The 15,761-nt window shown below is 35.9% G+C and overlaps 1 protein-coding gene across 2 annotated transcripts in view; it reads left to right on the plus strand.

The window, feature by feature from the left end:
- PPP4R4 (protein phosphatase 4 regulatory subunit 4) overlaps positions 1 to 15,761 on the plus strand; it is a 64,504-nt gene that overhangs the window by 17,733 nt on the left and 31,010 nt on the right. The window contains exons 3-5 of one of the 2 annotated variants that reach the window (XM_051621950.1): positions 4,712 to 4,814; positions 13,330 to 13,477; positions 14,182 to 14,255. In XM_051621950.1, coding sequence (XP_051477910.1) covers positions 4,712 to 4,814; positions 13,330 to 13,477; positions 14,182 to 14,255 — 325 coding nt within the window. The remainder of the gene's footprint in view (positions 1 to 4,711; positions 4,815 to 13,329; positions 13,478 to 14,181; positions 14,256 to 15,761) is intronic. The other variant, XM_051621951.1, reaches the window with a different exon arrangement.

A 15,761-nucleotide genomic window follows, 5' to 3' on the forward strand; every position in this document is an offset into this window, starting at 1 on the left:
GTTCCAGTTGACTGGTCCTTGGCTTGTTCTGGTGCATGGGACTATTCCTCCATAGCTGCAGGACTTAAATTTCCCACTATTGAACTATGTGAGATTGCTGTTGGTTTGTTTCTCCAGCTTCTTGAGACAGCACAACCATCGGGTCAGTCAACCCCTCCTCCCAGTTTTGTGTTATCTGCATACTAGCTGAGGGTGCTCTCTGTCCCATCATACAGGTCATTAATGAAGATGTTAAACAGTATTGCCCCTGTATAGACCCCCTGAGGTAAACCACTAGTGATTGGCTGCCTTGCCAACCCTTTAGGCTCAATAGTTCACCCAGTTTTCTAATCCACATCACTTTCCTTTTATCTAGTTTGTACTTTATAAATTATCTATGAGAATATATAGAAAATTATTTCAAAAGCCTTGCTAAAGTAAGATAAACAACTTCCACCATCCAAGCCAGCCATCTCATTGAATCAAGTTGAATCTCGCTGAATCAACTATCAAGTTGGTTGGTCAGGCATGATTTCCCGTTGACAAATCCAGGCTGACTGCTCACAGTGGTTTTTTTGATCTTCATCTGTTTGTAAATGGTTTATGGAGGGGCTTTTCTCCAGTCTCAAGGCAGTTGCACACATAATGTAGACTTCATTTAATGAAGGTAGAAAAAAGCAGGTAAAAAAAAATGCAGGAGCAAGAGGGTGGGGCTTAGTGCTACAGTTGTGCTTGAAATGTGCCAGCTCGTCAATGAGCCTTCTAGTTAGCCCAGTTCTGGCAGTGAGCAGCTGATGTTGCAGAGGCAGCAAGTATTAGGACAGAAGTGTTCAGGAATGAGAGCTTTTTCCCCTGGTTGAGGATTCCCAGCATCATAAAGTCACTGGGATCGCCTGTAGGATGAACTCAGAAGATGAGTCCTGAAGTTTTATATTTAAATGGTATTACCTATGTGGATAGCATGAAAGAGGTTGAGCTAAATTGTTTCTAAGTATAGGGCTCTGTTGAGTTTTGCTATAGTTAGCACTGTTAATGAAGAAATAGCACCTGCATTACGTTGAGCTTACTGTGACTCTGAAGAAAATATTTAGCATTTATTTTAATGTATTTATTTGTACAAAAATGTCTAAAGCTGAGCATTTAGCAATAATTCACTATAATCCTGAAGTCTTTTAATATTTAAAGAAAATCTATGGCATGGCTTCTTTGGTAGAAATAGAAGAAAAATCTTCAGCAGTTGGAAAATTACAGGCTGTGTAGGTGTTGAAATACCTCCTGCTTCACATTTTTAATTGGCAGCAAGCCAGATACTAAGCATTTCTGGTTTAAAGGGAAATACCGCCCTTTTCTTTGCATTTCTGATAGGTAAATGTTGCATTTTGGTTAAGTTTTCTAGCAGTTAAGATTTCTTCCATCTTTATGCAACATGAATAATATTTTCAATTAAATAGCTTCTCCAAGTTACCTTAACATTTTTTTATTATTCCTTGGTATTAAAAAAGTACCCTTCTTTTCCTTGCAAGTTGTATTGTGGGAAGTTGTGGGCCTCATCTACCCTTGTGACCCGTTTTCACTCTGGAAGCTCTAGGATTCTCAGTTCTGTTTTAAAGCTTTGTTGGAATTAGTATGTGATACTCAGAAAAATCTGCCACAAGTGTGAAAGACTTTAAAATTCATGGCTGTAATTAGACAATAAAATGGTTTAAAATAATTAAAATATATTGCAAGCTGTTAATAGATCAGATGTTAATAATTAATTTAGTCCGTTTTCAGTAGTTGACAGAATACTGCCCTTTGATGGAGTTTGGATGTTATGTGGAGACATGTTTTTTTGAGGCAGATCAGACATGTTTACCAAATAAGATTGCAGGGATGCTAATATTAAAACCAGTCTAAAATCTGTACTCTCATCTATTCTTTCTAGTTTGAATAACATTAAATAAGGCTTTGATGTAGCTTTACCATTAAAACTTGTCAACATTCTTGTGTTTACAGGCAGCAGTTAAAATATAGAGTGGTGTTATATGTTAAGTAGCCAGAAAATTGCTTCCTAATGCTTCTTAAGAAAATTTACTTTAGTTTAATTTTACATCAGTAGTAGTCTTAGGAGAGGATAAAAAACTACAAAAATACTGATCGTTTTCTCAGATGGAATACATAGTATTTAGAGCAATTCAAGATTTAGAAAAAATGCAGTATTGGATTAGAAATCTGTATTCCTAAAGTAAGGTAGATACCAAGAGAAAAAGATAGCCTACATTAAAACAAAATTAGGAAATTATAATTGTTTTTATGCTTTGTCAGACATTTTCTTCTTGACCTTAAAATTTTCTATCTTTAATTTTTTCCTTTTTCAGCTTGTTCAATTTTGTTCAGAAATATTTTTGTACTTGCACTTTGATATTGTGAATTTCAGTGTATTTTATTTTTTAAAATCTGTGTTGACCTCTTTAGCTGACTGTGATTTTTTTCACCCTATTACTGTAAATGTGTAGACACAATAAAGGTGAAGTCTCTGCTCTGGGAATGATTCCCAAATTTTGCTCAGTAGGTCAGGATGTTGCAGCCCTGATGGCAGTAATGTGTGATAACCTCAGTACAGTGCTCACAGCTTTCTGCTCACTTGTTACTTATCTTAGTGTTTATGATAACTCTTCTATTTGGGTTCTTATCATTGTAATATTTAATGTGTATATTGTCCATTAGAAAAGACTAAAATGCTGCTCCGTTCATGGTGTGTAGCACCAATTTAGAACATTTATTGCCATGACCAAGTTTCTGATGGATTCTTCTCGATGGCTCTGGAACTTGGGGAGGTAGGAATGTTGTATTTTTTTTCCCAAGTTAGTTGTATTATTTAGGTACTTTAATTCCACAAGCATTTCTAAAGATGTTAATGTATTACTAGGTGAGAAATTAGTGGGACTTGAAATGGTGAAGTTGTGCATAAACATGAATGCTTGTAGGACTGTGACTAGTAGTGAGTTTCTGTGGGCAGGAGCCATCATTTAATGACAATACAGGTGCATGCAGGAGAGCTGGTCTTTGTAGCTGCCTTTGGGGCTTGTCTCCCTTCAGTGGCACTCTCCATCCCATCTACTTAGGCTGGGATAAATTGCTCTGTATTGAGTCCTATTTCTCTCCATTGATTTTAAAGGGAAGTTCATAGAGGCAGACATACAATCTAACATTGGGTTGGTTGCATCATATATGCTTTAGACACTTGATTTCAATTTGAAGGCATTTAGTGTTATTCTGTACAAAAAGAGACACATATCTGCCACAGCCAGATTCACTGGCAAATTATGGAGTGCAAGGAAAAAAAATCTTTACAGTAGGATATTACGATATTTCTGTTGGTGTGTTTTAGTCTCTGTTCCCTTTAACCAGAGATTTTGCTTTTGCTTCTTGCTTGTTGTGCAAACATATCCTCATTTTTAAAAGCACATGTTATATGCATTTAGCAAAGTAGATCTAAATTGGCCTGCGTGACTGTACCTATAATTTCATTTGATCTTCTGAAAGACATGAATGTTAAGGATGATGTAAAATAGTAGTGGGATGCGTAGAGATCTTTTCAGCTCTGAATGCTTCAGGAAGGCTTTGCATCTTAACTGTGAATTCCTTAATAAAGTTCAGAGGCAGACTGAAAGGGGAAGGTGGTTGTGCAGACTTACTGTCCTGTGATTGAATTATGTATCTAGTCCTCTGCCTCTTCTCATGTGTATCACTGAAAAGACTTGGAATGATGATGGATGGGGAGTGTTTGAATGTAGTTTTACTATGGATTTCACTTGAAGATTATGTGTGTAATCATACTGTACATTTACTTGTAGTATCCCACTAAGAAAAGTGCCTGTGTGTGTACAGTTGAACTTTGCGTGCTTATTTAAAAATGAGCTGCTTAGCTGGTGGAACAAATCTGAATTAATTTATCAAAATGGATTTTATTCATTTAAACAGGAAAAAGAATGTGTTGATGTTTAGTTGTTTGTTTGGGGTTTTTTTGGTGGCCTGACCCTTTCTGATGCCATTCTAGATGTTTATCCACTTGTTTAGTTTTTGTTCTCATCTCATGCCTTTTCTTCATCACTGTCTACTCTTTGCCTCCCATCCTACTTTTTTTTTTTTTTTACTTTTTTTTTTTTTTAACTTTTTCAATTGCAGGATACCATTGAGAGAGACAGGATAAGGAGATATGTACAAGATCTGTAATCTAACCAAGTTTTTGCATTCTTCTTTAATAATGTTTGTCAATATATTTCTGACCGTACATCTGACTGTTTTCCTACAAAAGGAAAAAATGGTAGATTTCTCCTAAGCTGCTGTGTATTGAATGTATTTTCATTTATATCTTCATTTTTCCCCCTTCCTATGCTTTATCACTTGTATCTCTGCCTTTGTCATCCAGTTTGAAAAGATCCCTCAAGGTTTTTTATTTTCCCAAAGCTACACTAAAAATTCGAACATTCCAGTTAAGAGTAATAGAATCAAGCTTTTATGATCAATATTGTTTTAATGTTGTTTTCTACTACATAATATATATAAAAAATAGTGTCTCTCTTGACTTACTGTATGAACAACTGGGGTAGTTTGGGTTTGTTTGGTTTTTTTTTTTTTTTTTTTTTCTTCTTGTTTGCTTTGTTGTTGTTTTGTTTCTTTTTTTAAATGAAAGCTGTGAGCTTGTAACCATCATAGAGAGTAATGTGTTGTATGTGTATATTTTTGTAAGTTCTGGCCAGGATATCCAAGGAACAAGTGTGGTGGCAAATCTTCCAGTCCTGATGCGACAGAATCCTGCAGAAACACTTCGTCGGGTTTTACCAAAAATCAGAGTAAGTTGTGTGTAATGAGGTTTGAATGCATCTTTTTGTCCTGGTATAAGTATCCTGGCAAAAATATCCCACTTTTATTGCAAACTTGCTCACTGAGAGAGGTATGTCCATTAGATCTTCTACATTAAGTCACTGAATTTATGAAATATTGCAGGTATTATATTTTTTGAAAAATGTTACAACAGGAAAAGAAAGCAGTATTAATACTATTTATATATTCTAAAGATATTTTGACAGCTTTTTAGGAGCTCTTTTTCTGGATAACAGCCAGTCATAATGGTTCATTTAGATATTTTCAATGTCCTTCCATCCAAACATTAAGATTTTCATGCTGCTATCCAGAAAAATGTACCTTGCTCTTAGCAGTCTGAAGTTTTATGTGCTGCCCTCCACATTTTTAATAAGTCACTGCTAGCTGTGGTAGACACATGGTTGCCACATAATGTTATATAGTAGCTCTATATACAGGTGTGTTTGTGTAGAGGATAGCTGGGTTGTTTAACCTGGAGAAGAGAAGGCTCTGGGGAGATCTTATTGCAGCCTTTTGGAACTTAAAGGGAGCTTACAAGAAAGATGGGAACAGACTTTTTAGGAGGACCTGTTGTGATAGAACAAGGGGTAACGGTTTTGAGCTAAAAGAGGGTAGATTCATGCTAGATAAATGGAATAAATTTTTTACAGTGAGGGTGGTGAAACACTGGCACAGGTTGCCCAGAGAGGTGGTAGATGCCCCATCCCTGGAAACATTCAAGGTCAGGTTGGATGGGGCTCTGAGCAACCTGATCTAGTTGAAGATGATACAGCTTATGGTAGGGTGGTTGGATTAGATAACCTTTAAAGGTCCCTTCCAAGCCAAACCATTTTATGTTTCAAAGGAAGATGAAGATCTCTGTATTTTCACTCTGCCCCAGGTATGACTCCTTGCCTAGAAGAAATGTGGAAGTTCATTTAAGTTGTGGTTTGAGGAACAGCTTCCGCCAATAAGAGCACACTCCATCATAAATACATATGCAAAGCCTAAAAATCTAAAGCTAAATAACTCTAAATACCTCTAATAACTCTATGTAAGGCCACAACAGGAATTAAGACTTTGATTATGTTAGTCTGCCTGTTAAGAGTTGTTTTCAGTGATTTAAAAGGCTATGAACTGAGTGGAAAAATACATTGGTTTTGGCTATCAAAATATCTGAAGGTTTAATATGGTAACAGCAATTTCTCATGGGGTTTTATGTCACTGAATTGATATATTGTCAGTCTTCTGCTACTATTGACAGTTTTAATGTGATTAAGCCAAAGTTTTGATTTATAACAACACTCTCTGGCCTGGTCTTATGCAGTTGATTACTTTGATATAAACCCAGTTGTAATTTACATGAGTTGTCAACTAAAGGACATTGTGTTTGTTAGTAGCTGTTTTGCTGTAGTAGCTGTTTAAATTTGTGTGGCCTTTGTGGGAAAAGGGGTAAAAAATCACAAGGGTTTCTTGTATATAATTTATTTTCAAGGCATTGAGTCGAGTTCATAATTTTATGGACAGGCTCAGTTTCCACTTACATTTTTAGAGATTGATGTTTTCAGTAGCATGATTCAGTCATTATTTTACCAAGACACTTTGTAGAAGTTAGAGGTATTTTCCTCATATAATTTAAAATTCTTGCCATTCTTAACCCAATTCGCCAACATGAATGTTATTTTCTTGTTGCGAACAACTAATGCTTAGAAACAGTATTTAGATCACTTCAGAAAGGCAGAAAGATTTTAACTAGTTACTGACTCAAGCTAAAAAATAAATGTGATAATCTAAAATACATTTAACTGAAAGTTTCAGTTATGTTAAGAATCTCCTTGGCTATGCTGTTCTCTCTGTCTCAAGCACTTTAGGGATGAGCAGAAAAAGTCTTCTGTAGTAGCTGCTGTGAATTTTCTTGCCATTTGTATATCTGATTCGCATTGCCAAATGTAAGAAAGTATATAATTTATTAGTAACAAAGGTAGATGACTGAGTCACATGTTTACAGTTTTCTGTCTAGTGAGGAGATGATTACTAAACAGCAAAGTGGGCCCATGTGAAAATGATACATTTGTTCCAGTAAATTTTCATTTATATTTAATTATTTTCTTTGCTGACTTTTGGTTCTTTTATTGAAAAGCTGTGTGGATTTTTTAATTATTTTTTTTTTTAAGGCAGCTAATTTAACATAGTATAAATAAAAGAATTACAGAAACAAGATCATATTATGAAAAAATACTTGGTGTATTTCTTGCTGTCTGTGGAATTTGTCTTAAACTGAATTCTCCCTCTGTGTCCTAATCGTAAGAAAGAGGCTGCTAAAAGGATAATTCAGTATTTTTGAAAAGCTAATTTAATGAGTTACGTTGTATTGATCTGTTATGAATTGATTAGCTGAAAGATAGAATAGAATCACAGAATCGTTTTGCTTAGAAAAGACCTATAAGATCACCAAGTCCAAAAGTTAACCTAGCACTGCCAAGTCCACCGCTAAACCATGTCCCTAAGCACCACCTGTGCACGTATTTTAAATCCTTTCAGGGATGATGATGACGACTCAACCACTTCCCTGGGCAGCCTGTTCTGGTGCCTGACAACCCTTTCAGTGAAGAAATTTTTCCTAATATCCAATCTAAACCTCTCCTGGCACAACTTGGGACCCTTTCTTCTTGTTCCATCACTTGTTACTTGGGAAAAAGAGACTAACCCCCACATTGCTACAACCTCCTTTCAGGTGTAATCTCCCCTCAGCATTCTTTTCTCCAGACTAAACAACCCCAGTTCCCTCAGCCTGTCGTTTTAAGACTTGTGCTCTGTACCTTTCACCAGCTTTGTTGCCCTTTTCTGGACATGCTCCAGCACCTCAATGTCCTTTCTTGTAGTGATGGCCCAAAACTGAACACAGTACTCAAGGTGTGGCCTCACCAGTGCTGAATACAGGGGGACAATCACTTCCCTAGTGCTGCTGGCCAGACTATTTCTGATACAAGCCAGTGTGCTGTTGGCCTTCTTGGCCACCTGGGCACACTGCTGGCTTGTATTCATCCAGCTGTTGACCAGTACCCCCAGGTCCTTTTGCACTGGACAGGTTTCCAGCCACTCTTCCCCAAGCCTGTAGCATTGCATGGGATTGTTGTGACCCAAGTGTAAATGATGAGGAACAAGTATGTGTGTAGTCCTCAACATGATTACTTAGCAAATATTCTTCTATAGGCCCCTGCCACAAAACATTCTGAGGTACATTAGAGAAAACATTGCCAGCAGTCTGAGGTGGGTTATCCTTCCTCTCTGCTCTGCCCTGTTACTCCACCTCCTACTCTGCTACGCCTGATACTGTGTCCAGTTCTGGACTCCCCAGTACAAGAGGGACAGGGACATACTGAAGAGAGTACAATGAAGAGGATTAAGGGACTGGAGGAAATCTCTTGTGAGGGCTGAGACTGTTCAGCCTGCAGAAGAGAAGGCTTGGTGGGGGTCTTATCAATGTATGTACCTCTTTTCAGTGATACCCAGTGACAGGGCAAGAGCCAGTGGACAGAAACTAAAACAATGGAGGTACCCTCTGAACATCAAGAATCACATTTTCACTGTGAGAATGACTGAACGCTGGCACAAGGTTGCTCAGAGGTTGTGGGCTCCCTTCTTAGAGGTATTCAAAAGCTGCCTGGAGATGTCTTGTCTCTAGGTGGGCTTGTTTGAGCTGCGGGATTGGTCAAACTGACCTCCAGAGAGAGGGCCCTTCTAGCCTCAGCCTTTCTGTGATTATGTGAATACCACTTTTCAACTTCATGATATGGCCTGAAACTTCTGTCATCCCAGGAGACTCCTTAAGAGTCTCTGAAGAGGAGCTTTTCTCACTTGTGTCTAATTATTTAAATGCTGCAAATGGCCAAGAAATAGCTGTCCTCAGAACTGAGGACTAGTATAGACTGACACATTGTGTAGAAAACATTAAAGTACTTCCAGTTATCATGTTCTGTGCTGTAAGATGCAGGTCAATGGGCATTTTTCTGAAATATATATATCTTTGTATTAAAAAAAAAAAGCTTTGATAAGAAGATTGACTTGAAATTGCAAAGTAAGTGAAGACACTTTTACTTACTCGGAGTTTCTGCAGTTACTACCTCATGTTATTCTGATGCTTATAATGCATTCTTTCCTAAAACAACCTACTGACCTCAAAGAAAGTTTTTAAAAATTATTTAATGTTTAACTTTAACATACTGAATCCATTTCTGTGTCTTATGTTTCTGCCTTGAGAGCAGGAGTAGTAAATGCTGGGTTTTTTTACCCCTGTGTGTCTCTGTTTTTAATTGAAAGTGTAATATGGGAAAAAAGTTTTGGATTCTAGTCTTAGGTTTTTTATATGGAGATGGAGTAAAAATTAAAAAGATGATCATTAGCATGATCAGGGCCTAGGGCCTGGAAAATATTTGTGCAGTGGGAGCTGGAGCTCAATGTGTTTAGATCAGGTGGTACTTAATTAGTTTGTAAAAGTATCTCCCTGCATAATGTGAGAAGACATTAAACTGAAAACAGTATATGAAGAAAGAAGAGTTAGGAACTGGAGACAGGAATATTAGAAATGAAGCAGACAATTTTACTAAGAGATCCAATCAACCTTTGAGCAAATAACTGTGAAAAGTCGTGTGGTTTTCATCTGGCAGTGTCATTTAAATCCAAACTGAATGCCTTCTTAGATGATAAATTAAATGAAACTGAATTTAGTGGGCTCAAGGCAGAGGTAAAAGTGAAATATAATGAGGTCAGTCTAAATCTGAGTATTCCTTTCAGTTTCAAGCTTTATAAATTAAAACATTCTGCAATATAGATGAGTTATATTTCTTTCTGTGGCTATACTCATATAAAGCAGGTCCTTAAATGGTGTTCCTTTATCTAGTATTTATTTGATCTGGAAGAGAACAGTTACGTTCTGCCTGTCTTCACTGTACTTTGAACTGCAAGACAGTAGTTGGCATCATTAACTACCTGGCCTATTTTTTTTTTTTCTTATCCTTGTTTTTATTGGAGGAATAGTCCTGATCATTAAATGGAAACTGTTACAGTCTGTAAAGGTGTAATCGAACTCAGCTGCATTTAGACTCTTGCACATGTAGTCTGGCATTGCAAGGAAATAAGCTGACTTGAATTACTGCACTTGGTTTTATTTCTGTAGGTTGGGAAAAATCATTTGTGACTTCAAGTTTGCACATGAAAAATGAGTTGTATAGTAGTTTAAGGGTGCTATTTATCTGCAAGTATTGTCACCAACTGGGTAGAGAAATCAGTGTCCTTATTTTGCCTACTTGCAGAAACCCAAAAGCAAAAGTAAATACTGTTTTGCTTAGAGTTTAGGATAGAACAGATACAGGAAAAAATAAATGCAAGGAATGGTCTGTACTGATACATTGTAAATTTTCATTTCTTTTGTGCAAAATTGATAACACTAGTTACTTCTATAAGTAAATATAGAAATGTATATGTGCGAATTTCTTTTAATTTGTGAAACCTAATTAAAGTAAAATTATTCCAAAGGCCCTTTATATATTTAATGTGTTTCTAGTCTGAAAATCAAACACGCAATACACCAATAAATGTGCCAGATCTAAGTAATGGTTATATTGGAAGTCAGTGTTTTGGTGATGCTAACAAAACAAATACATTTTGTATAATTTAGATGTTAATGTAGGAATAAGGTTATGAAATATTAAAAAAATTAATAATTCTACAGTTAAAATGAAATCCTCATATGGGTTGTTTTGCATAAAGATCCCCACTCTCTGGATTTCTGCATGCACCTGCTCATGAACCTTGGAAGTCATTGAAATGCAGATTTAGGAAAAGCTCAGAGATTCTTCTCAGCATTTCTTCTTGTGCACCAAATGGCTCCTTTCAAATGATGTTAGCAGTATTTTGGGCACTACCACTTGAAGCAGTAGAAGGAGATACCAGGTGTCTGATTAACTAATAAAGTGATCTTTTCAAATGCTGCTGTGATTGCAGCAAACTATAGCTACTCTTTTTGCAGCATATACATGAAGCCTTGTTTGATGCTCTCTGATTAGTTCCAAACTGATTTTCACTGTTACATATTTTCCTAATATATCAGTCTCCCCTTGAAACCTTTTCATTTTTCCTAGTTGATTTTATAGTTTCAGGAGAGATGGGGTGATTTTTTACTTTTATACCTAATGTTGATCTTAAGATCCATCCTTATTGTATCTTTGAACTTCTGTAATCTCCATTATTTATGTGTCTTTCTAGTCCTAAATGGAGATTTCTGTTGTATAAACAAAGTTATTAAAACACTTGACAATATTTTTGCTTGCAGCGTTCTTTCAGGAGAATTCTGTTGCTGCAGGACATGAAGTATATTAAACTAGAGGTGAATTTTCTGATCTCCAATTAATGAAATAAGCCAGACTTTATAAATTTTTCAACTTTTGGTGCCTGAGTTTAACTTTTAGACATTAGTATAGTTGAAGAAAATGCTAATACTCTTTAAGGTCCATTAAATACTTGTCTGAATAAGAAAGACAGGAAAAGCTTTTTTTCTCCACAGTGGTGAATCTATGTATAGAACAATACATTGCTTTCTAAATAAATAATTTTAATGAGTAAATTTAAGTCACTCAACTTGAGTTAAATGAAAATGGAATTAGAAGGGGAGACATACATTTTCTATATGGAACTATACAGTTCTGAGTGCAAACATCAATGCAGGCAGGTGTGTAGGCAGTCTAGAAATTTACATTTCACTGTCTCATGAGGTCCATGAGGAGACACATCCAGGGAGTGTGTTCTCACACATGACTGTCCAGAGTTGTGTGGACCTATGGAAGAGACTATTTGGAAACTTTATTTAAGAGTAAGTAGCCCTATTTGTGTCACATACAAAATGAATACGTACATAAAATTGAATTCAGCTCCATTATGTTCCGGTCTGCAGTGTGGTGTCTTAGCATCTACAGTGAGTAGATAGTTCTTTTGATTGTTTTGGGGTTTGATGTTTTTTTTAGTAAGTGGAAGCCAAAATCCCAGAACAGTATGCTCAGGTATTCTGAGCCCAGAAACATTCAAATTACAAAATTGGTAAGTGTCCTTATCCTTGCCTGTGACTGCTGTAGTAACAGTGGAGAAAGCAGGACAGAGACAGGCTGTGGAGATCAGAAGAACGTGGTTTCAAGGCTATTGAATACAGATATTCTACCACACTTGGTAAACTGCTCAATGCTCAATGCTGTTTGTTTTTTTTATGTGAGGGATCAGGGGCACAGAGAGAGTTTTTACAAATACATGCGGCTGTAAACTGGGACACCTGTTGAGAGATAATAATGGTTATCTTTGAAATCAGGTAAACTAAAAATTATACATTTGTGCACACAAACTGGTTGACATCTGTTTAATGAAAACTTCTTGTAGTTTGGTGTAAGCAAAGACTGCTAAATCATTTCTCAGGTGTTCTCTGCAAACTGTATTTTCTCAGCGTAATTTCTCTGCTGTGTCATAGTTAGGTGCATGATGGGTGTTTTCTTAACCTGGTCCAGACTGATTATTTAAAATAATTATTAGCTTATAATTGATTTTTGATATGTGACCTGAGAAAACACTTAATCTCAAGGACTTCAAAAAGAGAAACAAAACTTCATACAGAAAATGTTAAAGAGGAAGGATGGGTTTTACACTTACTTATTTTGGAATTGTTTGTAAGATGAGTGTAGTGCTTTGGTAGTAGAAAAATGCAATTTATTTTTTCATGAGATAAATATGTTTAGAGAAGTAAAAAAATTGAATTTTCATCCATCTGATAGTTATCTACATACTTAAAATTAATGTTATGTCCTAGATTGCATCCTGTAAGCTCTTTTGTGTGTGCATAAAGCTGAAATTTAAATTTCCTTTTTGTTTAATACAAAAAAAGGTAATGTTTCATTTTCTGTATTTTCTCTGTTTCACTTTTGAATTGATGCTTTTAAAGACAGCCTAATTAATTATATTCCTAGATCTTAAAGCTAAGTCCTAGTAAATGTTGTGTTACCTAGGTAAATATTCCAGTATGTCTTGCTTTATTCTTAAGACTACATTTATATATAAAAATTTTCATTTGCGTTCTGTCAGTTGGCAAGGGACAACATTTCAATTGCCTCCTGCTGTTTTAGCATCTCACTGGATAAATGAAATTCTTTTAATTCATGTGCATAAACAACAGAATTGCAATTATTGGCTAGTCTGTTTTTACCTGTTATTTTTGTAAAGAACAAAAATCCACTGATATGCATTGATAAAAATGAAAGTCACAAAAAAATTATAATTATTTTTCCTGAAAGGTTCATGCTATAATGCAAGAGATTTGAATATCTCCAAGTAATTGCTGCTAAGATAAAATAACTTTACAGCCAGTTTTGTAGTTTACCCAGGCTGCTGCATGTTCACTTTTAAAAGTGAATGTAAAAGTGTGAATGTTCTGCCTCATGCTCTAAATTGATATAATTTGTAATTATACAGGAGGTGCTGCATGTTGCAGGAGTGGAAATGCAGTTAACAGCTGCTGTTTCATTTTTGACTATTCTGCAAGAGGAGTCCGTATCCATTCACACGTATTCCCACTCCTTCCTACACATCATTCTTCAGCACCTGGAACACAGAGATGCAGGTCAGGGCTGTACAACTATGCTGGTGCCTGATTACCTCTCTATGTTTTGTTTCCTGAGTGACTGTGACTGTACCACACTGTGTAAAGCAGTGAGTGAAACTCGCTGTGACTTTGTATCTAGGCTTGCATGAATGAAAAGACTGACCACTTATGTACTGGTATTTCAATGTAATTCTGATGAAAGCAAACAAAATCACTGTGTCTGAAGGACTAAATCCTGAAGTTGTTACTGAGTCTGAGCTTCTACTAAAGTACCAGAATTTTGTGGCTTAGGAAATGGAGGGGGTGTGCTTGATGTGTCTTCTGTGATTACTGGTTTTTGTTTTTCTTAAATTATTTGACACTATTTATAGGATACAAAGGAAAAAAAGGCTTCTTGTAAAACTAGAAAGTTTCAGAGGGCATAAAAAAATAATATGCTTCTAAATGAGGGAAATGCCTTTTCAAAACAAACAGGTTCATTAACATTTTTGTACAGGAATTGAAAAGGTAAAAGAAATGGGGACAGAATTTGCTTCTCACCTATCTTACTTCTTAGTTTGTTGTCTCAAATGTTAATTTAGTTAATTCAGTGGCTTTCAGATGCATAGCTCCTTGAAGAGGTGTGTGTAAAAAGGGAGAACCAAGTCTACCAAGTCTGCAAAAGTGATGCGTTATACTCATTCTATGTACAACATAACATATAACCCCTTTCTTACTAGCAGGTGTCAGCAATGCATGGCTGGAAACTCTACTTGCTGTAATAGAAGCTTTACCAAAAGAGACTGTCAGACATGAGGTAATAATATTATCCTACCTACACCAACAAGAATTAACAATATTTTGTGAGATGGTATTTCCCTGAAAGTCCCTTTTACTTCAGTAAGATTTGTGGCAGCTTAAGGCCTGTGAGAAACTATAGTGCTTTTGGAACATACTGAAGAGAAGCATGTGCTAAAAGGCAAGACAGGAATGTCATCTTATAAAATTTTAGTGTTCTTTAGCAAATTAAGACTATTTACTGTAGTACTTCCACTGCACTTAGTATTCTTTTGAACATATTTTCATGTATCCCATTTTGGTTTACAAGATAGTATCTCATCCTGTGTCTCCATTAAGAAACTACATTCTATTTGTTACTGGACTAAAATTCTGATTTCTGCTAAATGAGACTAAATGCTAGAGATCTATTTCATTGTGGATTACAGTGTTCTTGATGTACCAAAAACATAATGCCCTGCAATTTTTCACTGTGTAGGTCAAAGCAGAGGAAGGAGATGTTACTAAGTCATAATGTCACTCCCCTTTACTCGTCTAATTTACTTGTTTTTGTCTTGAGTATTCATATTTCATCAAGTTTAAAAGCTTTGCAACAGGCATATTTTACTGTGTTTATACCTTTAAAAAGATGGACATTTAAATATATGATTGTAAAGTATAAAAATACTTGTTAAAATTAGTGCATAATCGAAATACAACACTTTTTAAAAAATAATCTTCTAAAGGATGAAAATAAGGGTTGTAAAAAGAAAGAAATAATTCTGGTCACCTCCAAAATCTAATTATAATTTAATTTTAAAGATGCCATTTAAACGAGATGGAGCTTCTCCCCTGATTTGTGTCCAGGAATGCATTTGCAAGGTGCCCAAAAAATTTGCTTTGGAAAGATCTCAACTGATAAAGCAGTGTTAATTCTGCAGCTGTACAGAAACCTAAATATCAAAAGGGGCCTTTCATGTTACTTGAAGGATCTTTGTATCAGAAAACTTGGAATATTCCAGTTGTTAATTTTTTGTTGTAAGTAAAAATAATAGAGTCAAAGATTTCAAGGACATAGAAGAGAGCTCTGTGTGTCAGACCAAGGGCCAAACCCAGTAGCATCCTCTCTCTGGCAGTGGCCACTTCATGGGAGAGACTTTGTTTTGGTCAGTAATTTGAGTTAGTGTTACTCATCATGGTGTGTTTGCTGTCACAGTTCAAAGACTAAATAAGTAATGTTCAGTTTTGTAGATAACTACTGATCTGTTTCTTTATGCGATGTTACAGTTAGATGTGTACCTTACGTACTAATTCTAGTCTGAGTAACCTATTTGTCATTACACTAGTAAGATTCTCTCACCTCAAAATTTCAGCTTGTAAAAAGAGGAGAAAAATGCTTTTAGAATACTGTTGGACCCTCAGAGCCTTTGTATTATCCGTTGTGGAGCTCTGCAAAAGAGATTGAGTGGGGAACTGTGTGGCAGACTACAGGAGGTAATTCTCTGCAGTGTTCCTCTTGGCCTGGCACCTGGATTTCTGTGATTAT

Source organism: Apus apus, chromosome 5 (assembly GCF_020740795.1).
Source record: "Apus apus isolate bApuApu2 chromosome 5, bApuApu2.pri.cur, whole genome shotgun sequence".
NCBI lineage: Eukaryota > Metazoa > Chordata > Aves > Apodiformes > Apodidae > Apus > Apus apus.